General features: G+C 37.7%; 1 protein-coding gene and 1 long non-coding RNA gene across 8 annotated transcripts in view; one reads left to right on the top strand and one right to left on the bottom strand.

Moving 5' to 3' along the window:
• The window catches only part of JAKMIP2 (janus kinase and microtubule interacting protein 2), a 189,822-nt gene extending 171,786 nt beyond the window's left edge, over positions 1–18,036 (top strand). For 3 of the 7 annotated variants that reach the window (XM_032158278.2, XM_032158276.2, XM_058439996.1), the window contains 2 exons: positions 1,681–1,751; positions 11,827–18,025. In XM_032158278.2, coding sequence (XP_032014169.1) covers positions 1,681–1,731 — 51 coding nt within the window. In that variant the 3' untranslated portion in view covers positions 1,732–1,751; positions 11,827–18,025. Of the gene's footprint in view, positions 1–1,680; positions 1,752–11,826 lie in introns of all 7 variants that reach the window. The other 4 variants (XR_009213846.1, XR_004248846.2, XR_009213845.1 and 1 more) reach the window with 4 other exon arrangements.
• LOC131383664 (uncharacterized) lies at positions 1,675–11,175 on the bottom strand. The gene is made up of 3 exons (XR_009213847.1): positions 11,041–11,175; positions 7,954–8,069; positions 1,675–1,783 (listed from the first exon to the last, which is right to left on the bottom strand). It is a non-coding gene; the product is annotated as an uncharacterized LOC131383664 (long non-coding RNA).
• Positions 18,037–18,534: the final 498 nt, after the last annotated feature.

Genomic DNA, 18,534 nt, shown 5'->3' with positions numbered 1-18,534 from the left:
ATATCCCTTCTTTATTGCTTATTTCAATGCACACAGTTAGTATGAATCAGGTGGTAACAACAAACCTAGCAAAATTGCTTCAGCTGTGTGCAGCACTTATCTAGAGCATAATATCTGTATGCACCATATCTAGAGCACTTCCACTGCCATCATTTCATCTGATTCTCATAATTACTCTATGAGACAGACACTACAGATGTTATGATCCCCTTTTATACAGATAATAAAACAGTGGCTCAAAGAAATTAAACAACTTGCCCAAAATTATATAACCAATTTATGGCAAGTCAAAACCAGAGGTCAGGGTGTCTGACTCCAAATGGCATGATCTGCCCACCACACTGCCGGGATTAAGACTCTCATTACAGATTAAGTCATGGGCATCTCCTCATGGCCACAGAGGTAGCTCTGATGTCTGATCTTCTCATAGAAATAGCGGGAACTGGAATTCGTCCATTACTCTTTCTCGAAATTCTCCTGCTATAAGTTTACCTTCAAGGAATGAAGAAAAGCAACAGTTTTTGCTTTTCAGAATAATAGACTAGCCACCAATACATGCCTCTTAGAGCCATACTCATAGCTTGTTTATAGAATTTGGCCATAGTGAAGCAAGAACCTTATAAGCAGTAGCATTAAAGGAAATATGCTAATAACATTCACAATATGAGAATGCCAGACATAACCCTTATTCACAGATGTGTCCAACGGTGTGTTCCTGGAGTGTGATAATCAAGTAAAAGGCTTACTCTGTAAAATAAAGGCACCAAGGAAATCAATTATTTTTTTAAAACTGACCTTACCCATGACTTTTTATAGTTAGTATACAGTTAGTTATATACCTGTGCTACTCAAGCACTGTTTGTCCATCCAATTATCTGTTTCTCAAGTGAAAATTTTTGGTGAAGAGAAACAAATCAGATTCCATTTAACTTCATGAGTCAAATAGGAAGAAGTCTATCTCAGAGGCATAACAGCTGGAACAACATCACGCATTTATTATGTGACATGCCCATTGATGCAGAAACAGGTTTTATACCAATAGCATGAACAGATGTCCCCACTTGCCTAGGATAGACCCAGTTTTTACCCATCAACCCAATGTAATTATTAACAGTGTCCATTTCTTTCTCTGAAATGTTCCACTGTGAGTAATTAAGTATATATTTAGCCTACAGATTAATATTCTCCCAGCTGTGCCTTAATCCTAAAACCTATCATATTAACCAAAAAAAGATAGTACTGCATGATTAAGTGTATGTTCTGATCATATTTTGTGTTTTTGAAATACCCTCTCGTGCATGAAAGATAGAGATAGTGATATATAATAAAGTAGGATTCAGGCTAGCTAAGCTTTAGCCCTCACTGTGCCATAAAATTGTATGAAATTAAACTATTGATTTACTGCTCTGTGCTTATTTTTCTTATCTGTAAAATTAGGAGCTTAGACCAATTGTAAGACCATCTCATGATTCTAAAATGTATGAATCAATGTTAGTTGAACACTGATACTCTCTGTCAGTAGCTACATAAAAGGTGTGGATTTTTTTAAACAAAAAGGTGCTTGATGTTCATGTGTGAAGTGATTAGACTTGAGCAATGTGGAAAAGCTGAGGTTTTGTACTACCTGAATGGCACTACAGAAATTCAGATTTACATAATCTTCTTCTTTTTCTTCTGCAGTTTCTGTTTCTATTCTTGTTCTTCTCTCTTGCCTTTATTCTATGGCCTTGATGTCAAGGTGCCTCTTAAAGGTAAGATTCCATTTAATTCTCAAAATGTGGTTCTAAGAGGTAATTGATAAAAAGGATGTTACCTATAGTTACTATGCCTTTCTTTAGTTTTTTGTTTTGTTTTGTTTTGTTTTTTGAGACAGAGTCTTGTTCTGTCACCCAGGCTGGAATGCAGTGGCACAATCAGATCATTCACTGGCAGCCTCAATCTTCCAGGCTCAGAGATCCTTCAACCTCAGCCTCCTGAGTAGCTGGGACTACAGGCATGTGTCACCATGCTCAGCTAATTTTTTTATTTTTATTTTTAGTAGAGACAAGGTCTCACTTTGTTGCCCAGGGTAGTCTTGAACTTCAGAGCTCAAGCAATCCTCCTGCCTTAGCCTCCCAAAGTGTTGACCAAGCCATCAGGCCTGGTCTATATTTTTTAACTATGCTATGTTTATAAAAAACAAACACACTTGCTTTGGTTAGCATAAATGCCATAGATTGAGAAACAGATCCAGTCTATTTGGGTGATTATTAGAAAAGTGAAGAAGCTGAATATTCTCGGAATCAAGAATTTGTTCCAGTTAACTATTACTTCGGGAAGTCACAATGTCTGCGGATGTTAGTATTCTCATCATAATCTCCCATTATGCGGAAAGTTACATCTGTATCTGCAAAGTGAAATAAATAACGACATTATCTTTAGTGTTGTGTTCAGCTTGACAATTCTGATTCTGCTAATCTAACAAGCTAGTAATGACTGCTGTTTTTTCACCCCTTTTCCCCAGTAGAGACTAGGGAGTTCATTAAAACTCAAGAAAGCAGGCTAAGTGGATCTTGTTTTCAAATAAGTTACTTCTCAATGTCAATATAGAAAACAAAAAGGAGAGTCTTATAACTACTATTATCAAGTCCATGTCTCATGAATACATGCATAAATAATCTTAGTGATTCCCGGTGCTTAAAAATACAGATTTTTAAGCCCCACCTCAGACTTGCTGAGTCAGATCACTAGAGATAGAGGTGAGATAGAGAGAGGGTGGGAGAGGTGAGAGCAAGGATTGGTCTGTATTTAACAAGCACGATATGTGATTCTGATGGCCAGCCAAACAGGGAAACCACAAATCTCAATACCATTGTTAAAAAAGAAGAAGGGCCAGTGGCTATTCAAAATCCATTTATCATGGTTCATGTCAATTCTGATTATCCTATTAAATTATATTAGCCTGAGATCTTTCCTGGACCTCAGGTGATTTAACATTTTCTACAGCAAGTTGCAAAACAGAATAAAGGCACTTTCTCCCTCCACAGGTATGAGATCTGTTACCTGGATATGGAACAGACAAGTAAAAGTGCTTTAGAATAACCTGATACAAGCAAAGAGTTAAGCAGATATGCTCAGAAAATGTATGAACTCATAACTCACTCTCTGGCTATATTCTTTCTTCCAAAATATTTTCTTTTCAGACTGACCATTATCCTTTGTCTGTCAAGAAAGGTGATAGCCTTGTAGGATGCAAAGAAGAGGATTGAGTCTCTTAAATTGAATGGTAATATCCAAATTGAAGTGGAGGGAGATTCACTAGTAAAGGATCAAAATGACCAGAGTATCAGAAAACAAACAGCCTCCCCCCACCAAAAAAAAAAAACAGTAAATAAATTTTAAAAGTAGGGAAAATAAATTTTAGTAAGAGACAAGTAATACACGGTGGTTTAGAGAAGAAATATCAAACATCGTAAGTACTAGGTAGAAAATGGATAGGCTTCAGCATTAACATCAATGCTGGCCAAAGCTGATTATGTCCTGGGAGCTGTCTAAGTAATAGATACATTTAATCCTCATGAAATCCCCTGTGGGATACGTATTGCTTTCATCCCTAATTTGTAGTTGGAGAAACTACCGCATGTGACTTTCCCAAGACCATCCAGCTACCAATTTGTACCCAGGCAGCCTGAGCCCAGAATCCACTTTTAACCACTAAACTGCCTCACAAATAAAAAAGGGCCTTTCTCCCGTATTTTAAGCAACATTGGTGTTCATATGTATCTTCATCAGAAGTATCATCTATTTGTGTAGTACTACTTAGCTATTGGCTTTTGAAATTACAGTGTGCTCGTCTCTGTACCTTTTCCCATTTTGTGTAACTCCTTGAGGGATGTACAAGATTTGATGTTTTTCCTCCAAAGTAGCACATAAATGACACTTAGTAATTGTCTGTTAAGTGAATGACTATAATGATAATTAATAATATAGCAGATGAATGTGACAGTGAATCTGGGTAGTGTAATATAATGCATACGCAATAAAATGGCTGAGGGGTTAGAGTGCACAGCTTACAAGTCAGATATACTTTTAAGCTTGAGTCCTGCCATTTACTAGTTGTGTGATGATAGGCGGTTTATTTAATCCACCCAAGATTAGGTTTCCTATTCCACAAAATGGTTATACTCATGTTACCTACAGCAGGATGTTGTGTTGAGAGAATGAAATGAGGTTATGCATGTCAAAGGCATAACAGTGCCTGGAAAATCATTAATCAGTAACTCTTAGCTATTATTAGATTTAAAAATTAACTACCACATTTACTGAATTCAAAATTACACTAAATTATTCTAGTATTCTAGTATACAAAATTATACTAAATTCAAAACTATAACCTCTGGTACTGCCAAGTAGTTTACAGCCTAAACCCAAACAAATAGTTGCTTTTTCATCTCCTCTCTTCAGGGAATAATCTGGATTTAAATAATATTAGGGAATAAAACATCACTGAAAACTGATTAATGCTACTTATGCCTCCAAAGTTGGCAAGAGAGAAATAGGAATAAGTAAGGGAAAAAGTGCTTTTTTATTGGTAGGTAGTGAAAGCTTACTGCAAATTACCATAAATTTTTTTCCATACTAAATTAGTGATTTGTATTCTGTTCATAAACCCAAGACTAGCTTAAATTACAAAGTCCTCCTTAAAATGGAGTGACTCCTACTTCTTTTCTTTTAGTAATTGCTTAAGTCATTATTGTCAGTAATGATATAGAAGCCATTGAACGCTCCCTAGAAGGCACCCTTACTGGACTCAGTGCTGGCAGACTAAATAACTGCATGGATTATATTAGGACTTTTACTTTAAACAAGGGGACTCCAGGTAGTTCCAGAAGATATTATCTGGCTATGCATTCTGGTTTTCCAAACGAATAGCATATCAATGTATTAGTCAGGGTTCTACAGAGAGGTAACAAATAGCATAGATAGATAGATAGATAGACAGACAGATAGATGAAAATGAGAGGGGCTTTATTAGGAGAATTCGCTCACCTGGTTATGGGGGTGGAGAAGTCCCATGGTAAGCCATCTGCACGCTGGAGAACCAGAGAAGTAACATGGCTCTGTTCAGTTCAGAAACCCAAGAACCACTGGTGACTCACACCTGTAATCCCAGCACTTTGGGAGGCTGAGGCTGGCAGATCACAAGGTCAGGAGTTCAAAACCAGCCTGGCCTATATGGTGAAACCCTGTCTCTCCTAAAAATACAACAATTAGCCAGGCATGGTGGTGGGTGCCTGTAGTACCAGCTACTTGGGAGGCTGAGGCAGGAGAATAGCTTGAACCTGGGAGGTGGAGGTTGCAGTGAGCTGAGATCGCACCATTGTGTTGCAGCCTGGGCGACAGAATGAGACTCCATCTCAAAAAATAAATAAAAAAAAAGGAATAAGAAGACCCAGAAGACCCAAGAACCAAGGAGGCCAGAGGTGTAACTCTCAGTCAAAGGCCAAAGGCTTGAGAGCCCCAGGAGGCTGCTGGTGCAAGTCCCAGAGTCCAAAGGCTGAAGGACATGGAGTTATTAGGCATTCACTCCACCTTCATGGCCTCTCATCAGGTTCCAGCTCCCAACACTGTTGGATTAGGGATTAAGTTTCTAACACACGCTTTGTGGGAGACACATTTAAGCCATAGCAACCATTTATTGTGTCACATAACATGGTTACACAGGGAGACAAAGCAAAGAAAAAAATGAGAGGAATACAACAATAGCTATCACCAGATTAACTGCTATACCCAGGTTGCAATGACCCATTGAAAATCCTCCTCTTCTGAGCAGGGATGAATTAATGAAGAACATGACAGCACCAGTTTTGCTCATTATGAAGTTGGGAGGACCACAGAACAGGTGATCATGATTCTTTATCCACATACACTGGTCTAGCTCATTTTTACTGTCCCCCATTGGACAAATTTTACGTGCATTTGGATATATATATATATAATTTTTAATGATATTTCTCCAGTGTTAACCATAAATTTTTGAACTTGACAGCCCAATATTTTTACTTCCTGTCTAGTAACATAAAAAATGTTAAAAGGCACATAATACTGTGTTATTGTTCTAATAAAAAAACTTAAGAAAAATTAAATACTGTATTATTTGTTAAAATGTGCAAATATTGACTCAGGTAGCCTGGGGAAAACAAATGGCCACATGACCAGTCTCTATTATATTCGTCATTTAGAGTATTAGTAGGATCAGCCAGGCACAGTGGCTCACTCCTGTAATCCCAGCACTTTGGGAGGCTGAGGCAGGCGGATCACCTGAGGTCGAGAGTTCGAGACCAGCCTTGCCAACATGATGAAACCCCATCTCTACTAAAAAAAAAAAAAAAAAAATACAAAAATTAGCCAGGCGTGGTGGCCTGTGCCTGTAATCCCAGCTACTCAGGAGGCTAAGGCAGGAGAATCACTTAGAACCAGGGAGGCAGAGGCTGCAGTGAGCCGAGATTGTACCACTACACTCCAGCCTGGGTGACAGAGTAAGACTCCATCCCCCCAAAAAATAAATAAACAAATAAAGTATTAGTAGGAAAATTTTACTCCTTAGTTTTTATATGGATAAGGAAAGTCTATAAGATGAATCATTGTATGCCAGTTAGTAATTCCTTTTTATGTAAATGTATCCATTAGCTTTATCCAGTCATATATAAATTGTTTCCCTATTTGTCTCACAAATTGTACTAATAAAGCATAGGGTAGGAGTTATGTTTTATTCATCTTTGTATCTTTAGTGTCTATAACAGTGCCTTATCTGTCCTAGGTGCAGAATAAATTTCAGATTGACAGATGAACTGAGAGGCAGATGGATGAATGAATAGCTGGGAAAATGAATATGAAAGCAGATTTGGGATATGTTAGATCAGAGCCATGAATAGAGTTGTCATATCTTTCAAAGATAACTCATATTCGATTTTTTTTATATACCATTTGAAGACTACCTTAAAGAATGCATTGACAAAGGAAAGAGGACATAAACAAATATATTATCCCCTCCTCCATAGCTGAAGTAGCCCACTAACTGGGTTCAGTGCTTCCACTGTAGACATTCTTGTAACTCATTCACCACACAGCAGTTAGAGTGAGCTTTTAGAAAGGCAAACCTTACCTTGACCCCCTCCTAGGAAAACATCACTATTAGGATCAAGTTCCTTCAACCAATCTATTGATAACAAGTTAAAAAGAAAAATATCAAATCTGAATTTTTTTAACTTGGCCAACAAAGCCCTGCATGGTCTAACCACACGGGCAATCTCTCGGGCTTCCTCTTGCTCCAGTTTCCCTTAATGAACCACATGCCTTCCTGCCTTCCACAGGGTTTGCCCAAGCTGTCTTGGTGCACAGAGTGCTTCCCTTCTGCTCTAAGTAGTAAACACCTACTGCTCACCTATCCTTCAGATCTCAATTCAGTTGTGATTCCCACAAGGACATCTTTCTCGACTTCCTTTCTGAACAAATTTTACATACATTGGGGAAATATATATATATATATTTAATGTTTAATATTTAATATAATATTTAATAAATATTTAATATATATAAATATTTAATATAATATTTAATATATATATTTTAATGTCTCTCTTTCTCATTGTAAATATGCTTGATGCGGATAATGACCATATAATTTTGTTTGGCCTTGTATACCAAATACCTAGCACAGAATCAACAGTGTCTAGCATGTAGTCAATAATCAATAAATACTTTTAAAATAATATTAATGATATTTCTATAAGGAAGGAGAGGACAACTTGCTTAACAGTTCAAAAGGTACATTTATATTTATTATTTTATGTAATACTTACAACAATCCTGCATAATAGAGACGTTATAACTCTCTGTCTTAGTCCATTTGTGCTATTGTAACAAAAAACCTGAGACTAGGTAATTTATAAGTAATAGTAATGTATTGCTCACCACTCTGGAGGCTGGAAGTTGAAGATCGAGGCACCAGCAGGTTTGATGTCTGGTGAGGGCCAGGTCTCTACTTCCAAGATGGCACCTTGTTGTTGCATCCCCTGGAGGGGGCAAAGCTGTGTCACAGGACAGAAGGGACGGAGGGGCAAAAGAGCCTAAGTTAGTTCTCTCCAGCTCTTTCATAAGGCACTAATCCCTCATCCATTCTGCACTCATGGTCTAATAACCTCCCAAAAGCCTCACCTGTTAATACTCTTGCACTGGGGATTAAGTTTCAACATGAATTTTGGAGGGGACACAAACATTGAAAATATAGCACCCTCTAAACATTAATTTCCTAATATAAAAAATTAGCAAGTAATAGCACCTACTATTTTTCTGAGGATTGAGTAATATTATACAGGTAAAGCAACTAGTTTAGTAGTTGGCACATAGAAAGGCTCATTAAAGGTCAAGTTTGTAGACATACTAAGCATTCTGTCTTGAATCATGCCTTTCAAGATGTGCTTTCATCTTCCTGGACCACATTTCCCACATCACCATTAAATGGTTGATACCCATTCATCCTTCCCATCTCAGTAGAAAATCAGGGAAGCTTTCCCTGATCCTCCAGTTTCAGTTACATTTCATACAGTATTATTATGTCTTCCCCACCAGGATTTTTACGGACCAATTATTTAATAATCTTCAGTCTCATTGTCCTCATCTGTATTGTGGAGGTAATAATAATAGTTACCATTTATTGAATACTTTATGATAAATTGCATATATAGGGTGAGGAGTGGAAGGTGTCAGAGATGGCCCTTGTGTTCCTGGATGGTGTAACTGATTAAACGGTGGTGCCCTTACAGATGCTACAACCATAAGTCAGAAGTCACATCACCATACTCAAGACTTGGAGTTTGTGGCATTAGCTGGGCACAGTGGCTCTCTAATCACAGCACTTTGAGAGGCTGAGGCAGGTGGATCACTTGAGCCCAGGAGTTTAAGACCAGCCTGGGAAACATGGTGAAACCCCATCTCTACAAAAATACAAAAACTAGCTGGGTATGGGGGCACATGCCTGTAGTACCAGCTACTTGGGAGGCTGAAGTGCAAGGATGGCTTAAGCCCCAGAGGTCGATGCTGCAGTGAGACAAGATTGCACCACTGTACTCCAGCCTGAGCAACAAAGCAAGACCCTGTATCAAAAAGAAAAAAAAAAAGAATTTGTAGCATGCAGTAAAGTCTCAGAAATGATAGTGGCAATTGCTGTTTTCCACAGATGAAGAAACTAAAGTGCAGCACTGTTAAGCAACCTGTTAAAAAGAACTCCTGTTACCCACTGGGTAACTGCAATAATTCAGAATGCTAATTTGAATAAATCTGGCTTCACTATAGAAATAATAGTTCCTTTTACAAGTACTTCTCAATTCAAAGAAACTTAACATTCCAGGAAACTGCCTGGACTGCCTGTAAGTCCACTGGTTTTTAAAACCAACATGTGTTTACTCAAATGAGAGGTTGTACTTCAGTTGTGATAGGTGGAAATGATGCATACATGCTTTGACACAATATATAGGATCTAATCTTTGATACGCTATACATTGAAAGTTTGCAAGTAAAAGACTTTTTGTGTTTGTATATTTATTCTATATTTAAAAACACACAAACAAAAATACATCCCTGAAGAATTTTTTATATATATTCAGATCAACTCTCTTCTTTACCATGGAATAGGAGAATGTTATATTTGTAACTGGTTATTTGGGGCTCTGATCCCAGTGGAATGTAAATATGAACTCAATCTATTTTCTCAAATCATAGCTTTCTTCACTCAGGCTGTCTTATTTCCCTCTCTCATCTTTTAATTAAATATTAGGTTGGTCCCCCAACCTAAAGTGAACTTCTCAGTCACTTTCAATCCTCAAAAGTCTTAACCCAGTTTAAAAGTTCAATTTCAGACTCTGTTTTATTCTCATTTCTTCCCTTATCCTACCTTAGGCATGAGCCAAGTACCCCCATGGAGCTGTAGTTCGGGGTCTGACTCCAAGAGAACTCTTCCTCTCCTCTTCTTCTTCAAGGCTCAGCCATTCTGGAGAGCAGGCAGGAAGAAGAGGGAAAAGGATTCTCCCTCTCACCTCCTTTGACAGTGATTGCAGATGTTTCTCTGGCTACTATTGACCAACACTTGATATCTTTTCTATGAGAGGTGACCAAAGGCTGGCCATTCTGGGCAAAATATGTGTGAATTCTTCAGAAGGCTGTGCAGAGGATGCCCACTGCACTATTCCCAGTCTGGCCAAGGCCCAGCCTCTTCCACTGCCTCACTGGCTCCCATCGTTGGTGGTACAACCCACAGCTTTTTGCTGAGGAGGTAGCTTTTTGATGAAGTATGGGGCAAGGAGACAACTACACTGTGGCGCCTGTCTCTGCTCTCTCTTCCCTGTCATCACTCTTCAGTTCTCTGCTCACATATAAGCAAGGAAAGATGAGAAAGTCTATGTCTGAGCAATAGGAAGCAAGTGTGCCTCTGTGAATCCACCATCAATCTCTTTATGCCTCTTTGTACCTCCTCCTCATTCCCTCAGTGTGATCTCTCCCCAGCCACTGTACTTCCTTCCCACAGGCTCTCCTCTGTGACTCTGTCACTCTTTCATCCCAGTCTAACCTTGTCTTGGGAGCAAAATGGCTCTGCAAATATGCCTTTGGATCTTTAAGTTGCCTCTGGTTGGTAGACTAGAACTATCCTTGGGGTACTAAATGCCTCCTTTTCCTCCATTTTGGATTGTGGTTTTAACATTTATCTTTGGATTTAACATTTCTGCAATAATAGTAAAGTCTTCCTACAGAATCAGTGTCCTTATTTTATAGATGAGGAGATTGAGGCTTAGAGAAGTTAAATAACTTATCTTTGGGCATACAGCAAGAAAATAGAAATCCCATTTTCTCTATCCATGTTGTTCAGACCCTAAAGGCCATTCCCTTAAGTAGCACATGATAGCACATCCTCATAGCAAATCTTCTGTGCTATTTCTGGCTTTCATTGGAAGACAGCATTATGACCTAGACTTCTACACAAATGAAAACTCAGATATATGGACTTACAGAGGAACAGGGCTAGGAGTCCTGACTGGCACATCCCCAGGGTAGCACCTTTTCAGGGACATCTCTGGGCCAACCAAGAAACCTGTGTGGCAGAATTCCCAGGGAGTTCTTCAATCAGGACTTCGGGTGGAGACAACTCGCCAATGGTTACAATTTTCTGGGGGAGGAAATGTGACATAGAATTAAGTCACTGAAGGGAATACACAGGTCTGCTATTAAAATAGCATCTTGCAGAAACAGTAGATACTGGAGACTCCAAAATTGGAGAGGTAGAGAAGTGTCAGGGTTTGATAAATTACCTATTGGGTGCTATGTTCACTTTTGTGTGATGGGTTCAACAGAAGCCCAGACTTCTGCATCATGAAATATATCCATGTAACCAACCTGCACATTTACCTTCTGAATCTAAAATAAGTTTCAAAAATAAAATAACATCTTAAATGGATATGTTGGGGCATGATTATTCAATTTAACTTCTTAGCTATCACCTTGGAAGGCCTCAGAGGAAAAGGCAGTAATGATAATAATATTTCAGGCAGCTTACTTTGAGACAAGAACCATTAATTGTTTTATATGCATTGTGTTGCAACAACCTTTGAAATACAGACTTCTATTTTCTCACTTAAAATTAAAGTAACTAAGCTTAGAGATGTAACTTGCATAAGATCATACACATCAAAGCAGTGGTAAAGAATAAAAAATTTGTGTCTTTTTTTAAAGTTTGTTTTTTATGATTCAGCTATTAATAAAATTGATATATAAATAATTTTTTCCTCTGTTTTACAGAGTAACCGAAAACATGGATAAGATCCCAGAAAGACAAATGCTTCTGAACCTTCAAAGATGGCAAAATTGTTTACACCAGTGAGAGGGAGATCAAAAGCTAAGAACTACCCTGTAGCCAGGACTACAACTGTGTATTTTAAAGCCATTATTCAAGGTTTCTTACTTGACAGTTCCTACACAACCCTGTTGAAAATCTACAATATATGCTGCATTTAATGAAACATGTATATGTCAAATCAGAAGAGAAGAACTATAAACATATATTGTGTAAAGAAAAAGTTCAGCAATGGAACTAGTTTCTGCAGATCAAGCAAAGATGTGTCTTGGGCATGGAACCAAAGTTACAATGAAACATTCAACCCCTGCTGTGCAGGGGGGTCATTTTAATGTAACACCACACCCCATGGAAACACTAGTCCTGATAATAAACATCATTTTAAAAGATCAAAAGAAAACAAACAAAAAAACAAGGGTGGGTGGGGAGTGAAGCACGAGGAATACCTATGAAGAGCTATTTACAATAAAATGTTTCGTTTGAAAAGTCTGGTTTCTTACTACAGGGATTTGCTTTTCTGTCTTTATGATTGTTTTAAACTCAGGAACAGAGACATCCGCATCGTGAATGGGAAGAAAAACACTCTCTCCTTTGTTTTTCTGCAAAAGGTGGAGCTTGTGGAATTCATTCCACAGACGACAGATGAGAAGTGGATCGCAGTGAACATAACAAAACTGGTAACCAAGTCAAAGGACCCGGGCGAATGTGACATGTGAAATAAAAGCAGATTCGATGCTTCCTTGTCCTACTCTCACATCTGCATCCCTCCGTCAACAATGGACTGATCTCATTCATATTGAAAGCTAAGAAGATGATACTGTAAATCACATGCTCCCTGACTTAGTTCTATTTAGAACGCCAACATCTATAGGGAACATGGGCCAGAGAGCATCTCTGAATCTTTCATTTCCAAAATACTGGTTTTCAAATGGCTGCTTAAAATTGCCTGCAAATGAATATGCTATATGATTTGGGCAAAAACACAATAGAATCAATGAGTAAATTTCTACCAAGAGTCGGGTTTGCCACAGAGATGTGAATATTAAACTAAACTATTATTTTTTAAAGAATCCTCATATGCCTAGAGCATTCTGACCTCTTCTTGTTTAGAGTGATAACATTTTTTCCCAGACAGATGACAGCAACAAGATAGCTCTACTTTTTTATATAGAAATAACATTATGTTACTGACAAGGTCGTTTTCTACCAGAGACAATTAGAGGACTGGTACTTTTCTTAAGTTGTGTATTACTGAGTCTTGGAGTCATCTGTGAGAGCAAATATATGTTCCTGAAAAGCTAATTTTACACCTCATTTACTGTAGATAACAGAACAACCTCAATTTTTCAAATTTTTGAAGTTTTATTTATGGGGCTAGAATTCCCATGCATAGAGAATATGTGTAGGGAGCCAGAAACTCTTTCTATGAAATGCTATACAAATCTTTCCGTATGTGGGTTCACTATCATCCTTCAGTTTTAGCGCTGGCATTTGCAAAGCCAGAACAGTAGCTGAAGAATGTACAATAAAAACTAGAACGCTGGGGTCCCACTTTTTGTTCTTACATTTACTGCTGACCCAGGTATCTTTGGCCCAGTCACTTAACCTCTGTGTGCCTCAGTTTCCTCATCTGCAAAATGGGGTTAAAATGCTTTTTCATAAAGTTTTATTTGCAATTTTAGAACAAGAGGTGCTTAAAGTAGCACAATGTGCTTTGTAATTATTATAAATGCTGTATTATTTGACTTTCTTATGTTGTTGACAAAAGGATTCCCTCATGTAATAAAATAGTGCTTCAGTTTGGTTAAATTTAAGCACTATAGCACTGAAGCTTGCTTATCAAGCTACTTGGGACATTATTAGCAATAAAAACTGAGAGATTCAAAACCAGGATCTTTAATAATCTATAGCAAATAGATCATCTCATGCTATTGAACAAGATAGAAGAGTGTGTCATTTCTATGATAAGCATCTCCCAGCTCTCTTGATTGCATATGCATGCCATCATACAGAACCCCACTTTTATCATGGGAGAGCCAATCATTAAACAAAGGCTTGGAGCAAACTGACAGTATCACAAAATTAGCTTGATTATCTTTTATTCTGGAGGAAAGTCAGGTGATATGTCCTACTGGGAAGATACAAAACAGACTATCCTGCTGTATTCTTTTTTTTTTTTTTTTTTTTTTTTTGAGATGGAGTCTTGCTCTGTCGCCCATGCTGGAGTGCATTGGCACAATCTTGGCTCACGGCAAGCTCTGCCTCCCAGATTCAAGTGATTCTCCTGCCTCAACCTCCCTAGTAGCTGGGATTACAGGGGCACACCACCACACCTGGCTAATTTTTGTATTTTTAGTAGAGACAGGGTTTCACTATGCTGGTCAGGCTGGTCTCTAACTCCTGACCTCAAGAGATCTGCCTGCCTCAGCCTCCCAAAGTGCTAGGATTACAGGCACAAGCCACTGTGCCCGGCCTCCTGCTGGATTCTTTATTGAATTAGGTAGGTTCCAGATTAAATATGAGCCATATGCTCATTAGGCAAGAAATGTGAAAGAGGGTGCCTCTGCAGTGTTGGTGACCCAACACTAGCAAACTTGAGTCAGAAAATATGGAAGAGGATAAATTACTCTCACATATCTAAGATGTTTCCATTTTTCTTCACTTTCTGTTGCAGGGCCCATATGAGTATATTCCATCTGCTCCAACACACACCTTCCTTCTCTTAATTTTGCTTTCCCACCCACCAAGAAATTTGTAAGTCAAAATTTATTTCCATAAACAAGCTATTTCTAAATGATTGGAAATTTTTGCAAAAGTGGTATGGTTTATATACCTAATCGTCTTAACTGCTATAAATCATGTGAGAACAACAGCTAGGATAATTGTCCAAGCAGCTTTAGATGTGTTTAGGGCCAGGCAAAAGGTTTGCTTGTTTTTTCTTTCTGCTTAAGATCCGGGAGATTAGCAAATTTCTCAAGACTATAGGCTGAACTGTAATTTTTACCAAATCTTGCTCATGAGCCTCAAAATTAATATATCCTTGAATAAAGTATAAATATTTCAGTAGATACATCTCTCTATTATCCATTTTCACAATTATAAAAGCATCAGCAAAATTGTGGATATATGTTCCAGTCACTCATGGATCCATGGAAATGGACTGTGTTTAAATGAATGCTTCCTTTGGATAGGATGTTCAGCAATAGCAAAAAAAAAAAAAAAAAGTTATCAATAACAATGAGATTTCCTGTGGCTCCACTTCTGCATCTGTACTACCTAGATGCATTTGGCTAATGAGTTTGTAGCAGTCAGAACAGCATTTTTCAGGGTTCATTAACTTAATTTTTCTTAATAAAATATTCATACCCTGGAAAATAAACATAACTGACTACTAAAGATAATTTGAGATAAACAAAAGCCCCAATTTAAATAGTTATTCAGGATAGAAAAATTTCACGAAAGGGGAAAAACATAGGGAGACTATCTTTGACTATCGTACTTAAAAACCATCTATTACTAAATTGAATGTCAAACTTTTCTTTAATGCCACCCTACTTTTAGGAAATAGAATTTGCTGAAAAAAATTACAACCCTTCTGACTTATGCTATATAAATTAAATTATTACAAACAGGTTTTAGGGGTGGAAGAATAGATCTTGCTTTAATTTTCTTTTTTTGGCCCACAAATAACTGCTCATACAGATTGTATGTGTCTTCCCAAGTCAATAAGGTAGAGCTGATATAGAAGGCCTGGGTTATCACTTAGGTAGCAAGCAAACGTGTTCTCCGCTAGTAACAGGAGAAATAAAGTTTGCCAAATAATTTTTGCTACAGTATTTTGTTTCAACTTTGCTTTCAATTTTAAATAAACCTCTGGCAAACTTGTTCCTTTTTGCCCATTGACTGTCAAATTTTCCTGTAAACCCATTGTGTAATTCTTATGTTTGCTTTAACATAATTCACAAGTTCATCGTTTCAAAATGAAGCACGTCTTTTTAACCTGCCTAGGTTTTTGTAGAAACTGTAAAAAGAATATTCATTGGTTTTGTGTTGATATTTAAATAATTGGATCATCTGTGTTATATTACATCAAGATAGACGGACAGCATAGGCATTTTATTTTTAAAATATTTAATTGCATTGTTTCAATCTGTCAAAGAGTGGCACAGAATACACACACACACACACACAAACACACAGCAATAGAAATTTGCTCTGTAATTTGGGAGTTGCATTGCTCGTTGCCTTTTGTGAAATTTTCATAACAGTGTTTTGGTAATTAATGACAGCTTTTGGCAGTTTAATTCTATCATTTTACTAATTTAGATTTATCTATTATATTGAAGAAGTTCAATATAACTTTTGAATGATAAGCATTCAAAGTAAATCTTAGATGACTGTTTATGTCATGAGTTTATGCTTCCACTATGGACCCAAGCCCCTCTTTAAGCAGACTTCTAGGTCTTAAGTGAGGAAAGATGTCATTGTGTTCTACTGCCTTGTCATTTCTATATAATGTACTGTCTTGAGAGTTAATTTCAGGCATATTGGCAAGAAGATACAGACATAATGGAAGGTTGGAGTTAATCCCTGTAAGGCCTCTTCAAGTGCCAAATTCTATGATTCCATTTCAGAACGGGGCAGGGCAGATTCACAATCCTTTGCTGTCTTTAGTTTGGTGGTTTAGTTCTTCGTAAATAAATCTCTTGCTGAGAGTCCAAGTCCAATGTTTAATCAAAATTCCTAAAGATAGCTACTCAGAAGGCTAAGGTGGCAGGATAGCTTGGGCCCAGGAGTTTGATAACGGCCTGGGCAACATGGTAAGACCTCATCTCAAAAAAAAAAAAAAGAGAGAGAGGAAAAAAACTACTAAAGATATAGCTATAGGTGCAATGTAGCAAAAATAGGATTATAATTTGCTATATTCAAACTAATGTGTCAGAGGTACACGTGGTTGATTTGGTGAGGGTTCCTGTTTTTGTTTTTTTCTGCATTACGGTCTTTGTACCCATGCTTATATTTTCATCCTTGTTACATGCAAAGTTCTGAAGGGTGAGAATGGTAAAGTTAAACAACTTTGAGCCCAATTTTGCCTACAATCAATATCCCATGAACTTACTAAAGAATGGATGATGCAATTTTCCAACTAAAAGCAGATCCCCAGCATCTGTTAGTAACAACACTTCTATTTGACTGACATCTCACAGACTGTGCCTATACCAACCATTAACCATAGCAACTTCCCACAATGAGGCAGATCAAAATCCAAACATTTTTATAAATATGTGATGTAAATATATGCACAGATATATTCTGTACATAGTATGATGGTGTGAGCGCTTACTAAACGTGTACTTCTGTTCTAGGATGCAGGACTTCAAGAAAGGTTTTTTCTGCTGCTGCTGCTGCTGCTGCTGCTGCTGGGAACTCATGTTTTTGTTGAGCATTTAGTGTTTGAACTCTTCCTGTCCTTGACTACCTCTTCTCTCCCTTACCCCACCTTCTGTTCACTACTATTATTTCTGATTGTTGACTGAGGCAGAGACTACTCAGTTTTTCAATTATCCAGGCCCATAAACCAGCAAATAGGTTTTTTTTATTTGTTTGGTTAGTTGGTTGATGTTTTTATTTGAAAGAGCACCAGAAAGTTCAGCACAATCTACAGTATTAAAATTAGCCAAAAGTCCCATATCTTTATTAGCTAAAAATTCCATCTCAACAGGGTTCATGCATGTTTTAACCTTCAAGATCCAATACTCTGGGGACTCAAGTATAGAGCTAATGTGTTTGAATACATAATTCCCCAGGTGTTTACTGCGTTAATGTAGCCAAGGGTCCAATTTCACAGAGCTTTCATTCAATCAACTGCCTCAATTGGGGTTCTTTCTTTCCATCTCATTAGCATGACTCCATATATCACTTCAGTGCTTGTTTATTAATGAAAGAAAAATAAAAATTGACTGAGTTTCACCAGAATGATCCTCTGAAGTACACTGAATATGTACATGTACTGTATGTATTACCGTAGAGATTGGAATCAACTTACTGTATGTAAAGTTTTATGAATGGTTATTTTATAATTTATGTATTTAATATAGGAATCAATGAACTCTGGTGTTTTAGTTTATATAAAAATAAAACAAGCTGCATTTTTTTAAAACTTTATCTTTCATTGTTTATAGCTGTTTGTTTAATGAACTCTTCCACTTTTTTTTTTCTGAGACAGTCTTGGTCTGTTGCACAGGCTGGAGTGCAGTGGTGCGATCTTGGCTCACTGGCTCACTGCAACCTCCACCTCCCAGGTTCAAGTGATTCTTCTGCCTCAGCCTCCCAAGTAGCTGGGACTACAGGTGTGCACCACCACACCCGGCTAATTTCTTTGTATTTTTAGTAGAGATGGGGTTTCGTCACATTGGTCAGGCTGGTCTCAAACTCCTGAGCTCAAGCAATCCACCAGCCTGGGCTTCCCAAAATGCTGGGGATTACAGGCATGAGTGACCGCACCCTTCCTCTAATCTACTTTTGAAAAACAGGGTGAGGCAAATCAGGGCTATCAGTGCAATGTAAGGAAATAAACTCTATATCCAGGACAGTAAATAGATTTATTCTCATCTTCCCACTCTGCATTTGTTACTGTGTGCGCCATGGGCACT

Source organism: Hylobates moloch, unplaced genomic scaffold (genome assembly GCF_009828535.3).
Source record: "Hylobates moloch isolate HMO894 unplaced genomic scaffold, HMol_V3 SCAFFOLD_6, whole genome shotgun sequence".
Taxonomy (NCBI): domain Eukaryota; kingdom Metazoa; phylum Chordata; class Mammalia; order Primates; family Hylobatidae; genus Hylobates; species Hylobates moloch.
The sequence above is the reverse complement of the archived record's forward strand: the minus strand, read 5'-3'. Positions and strand labels throughout refer to the sequence as shown.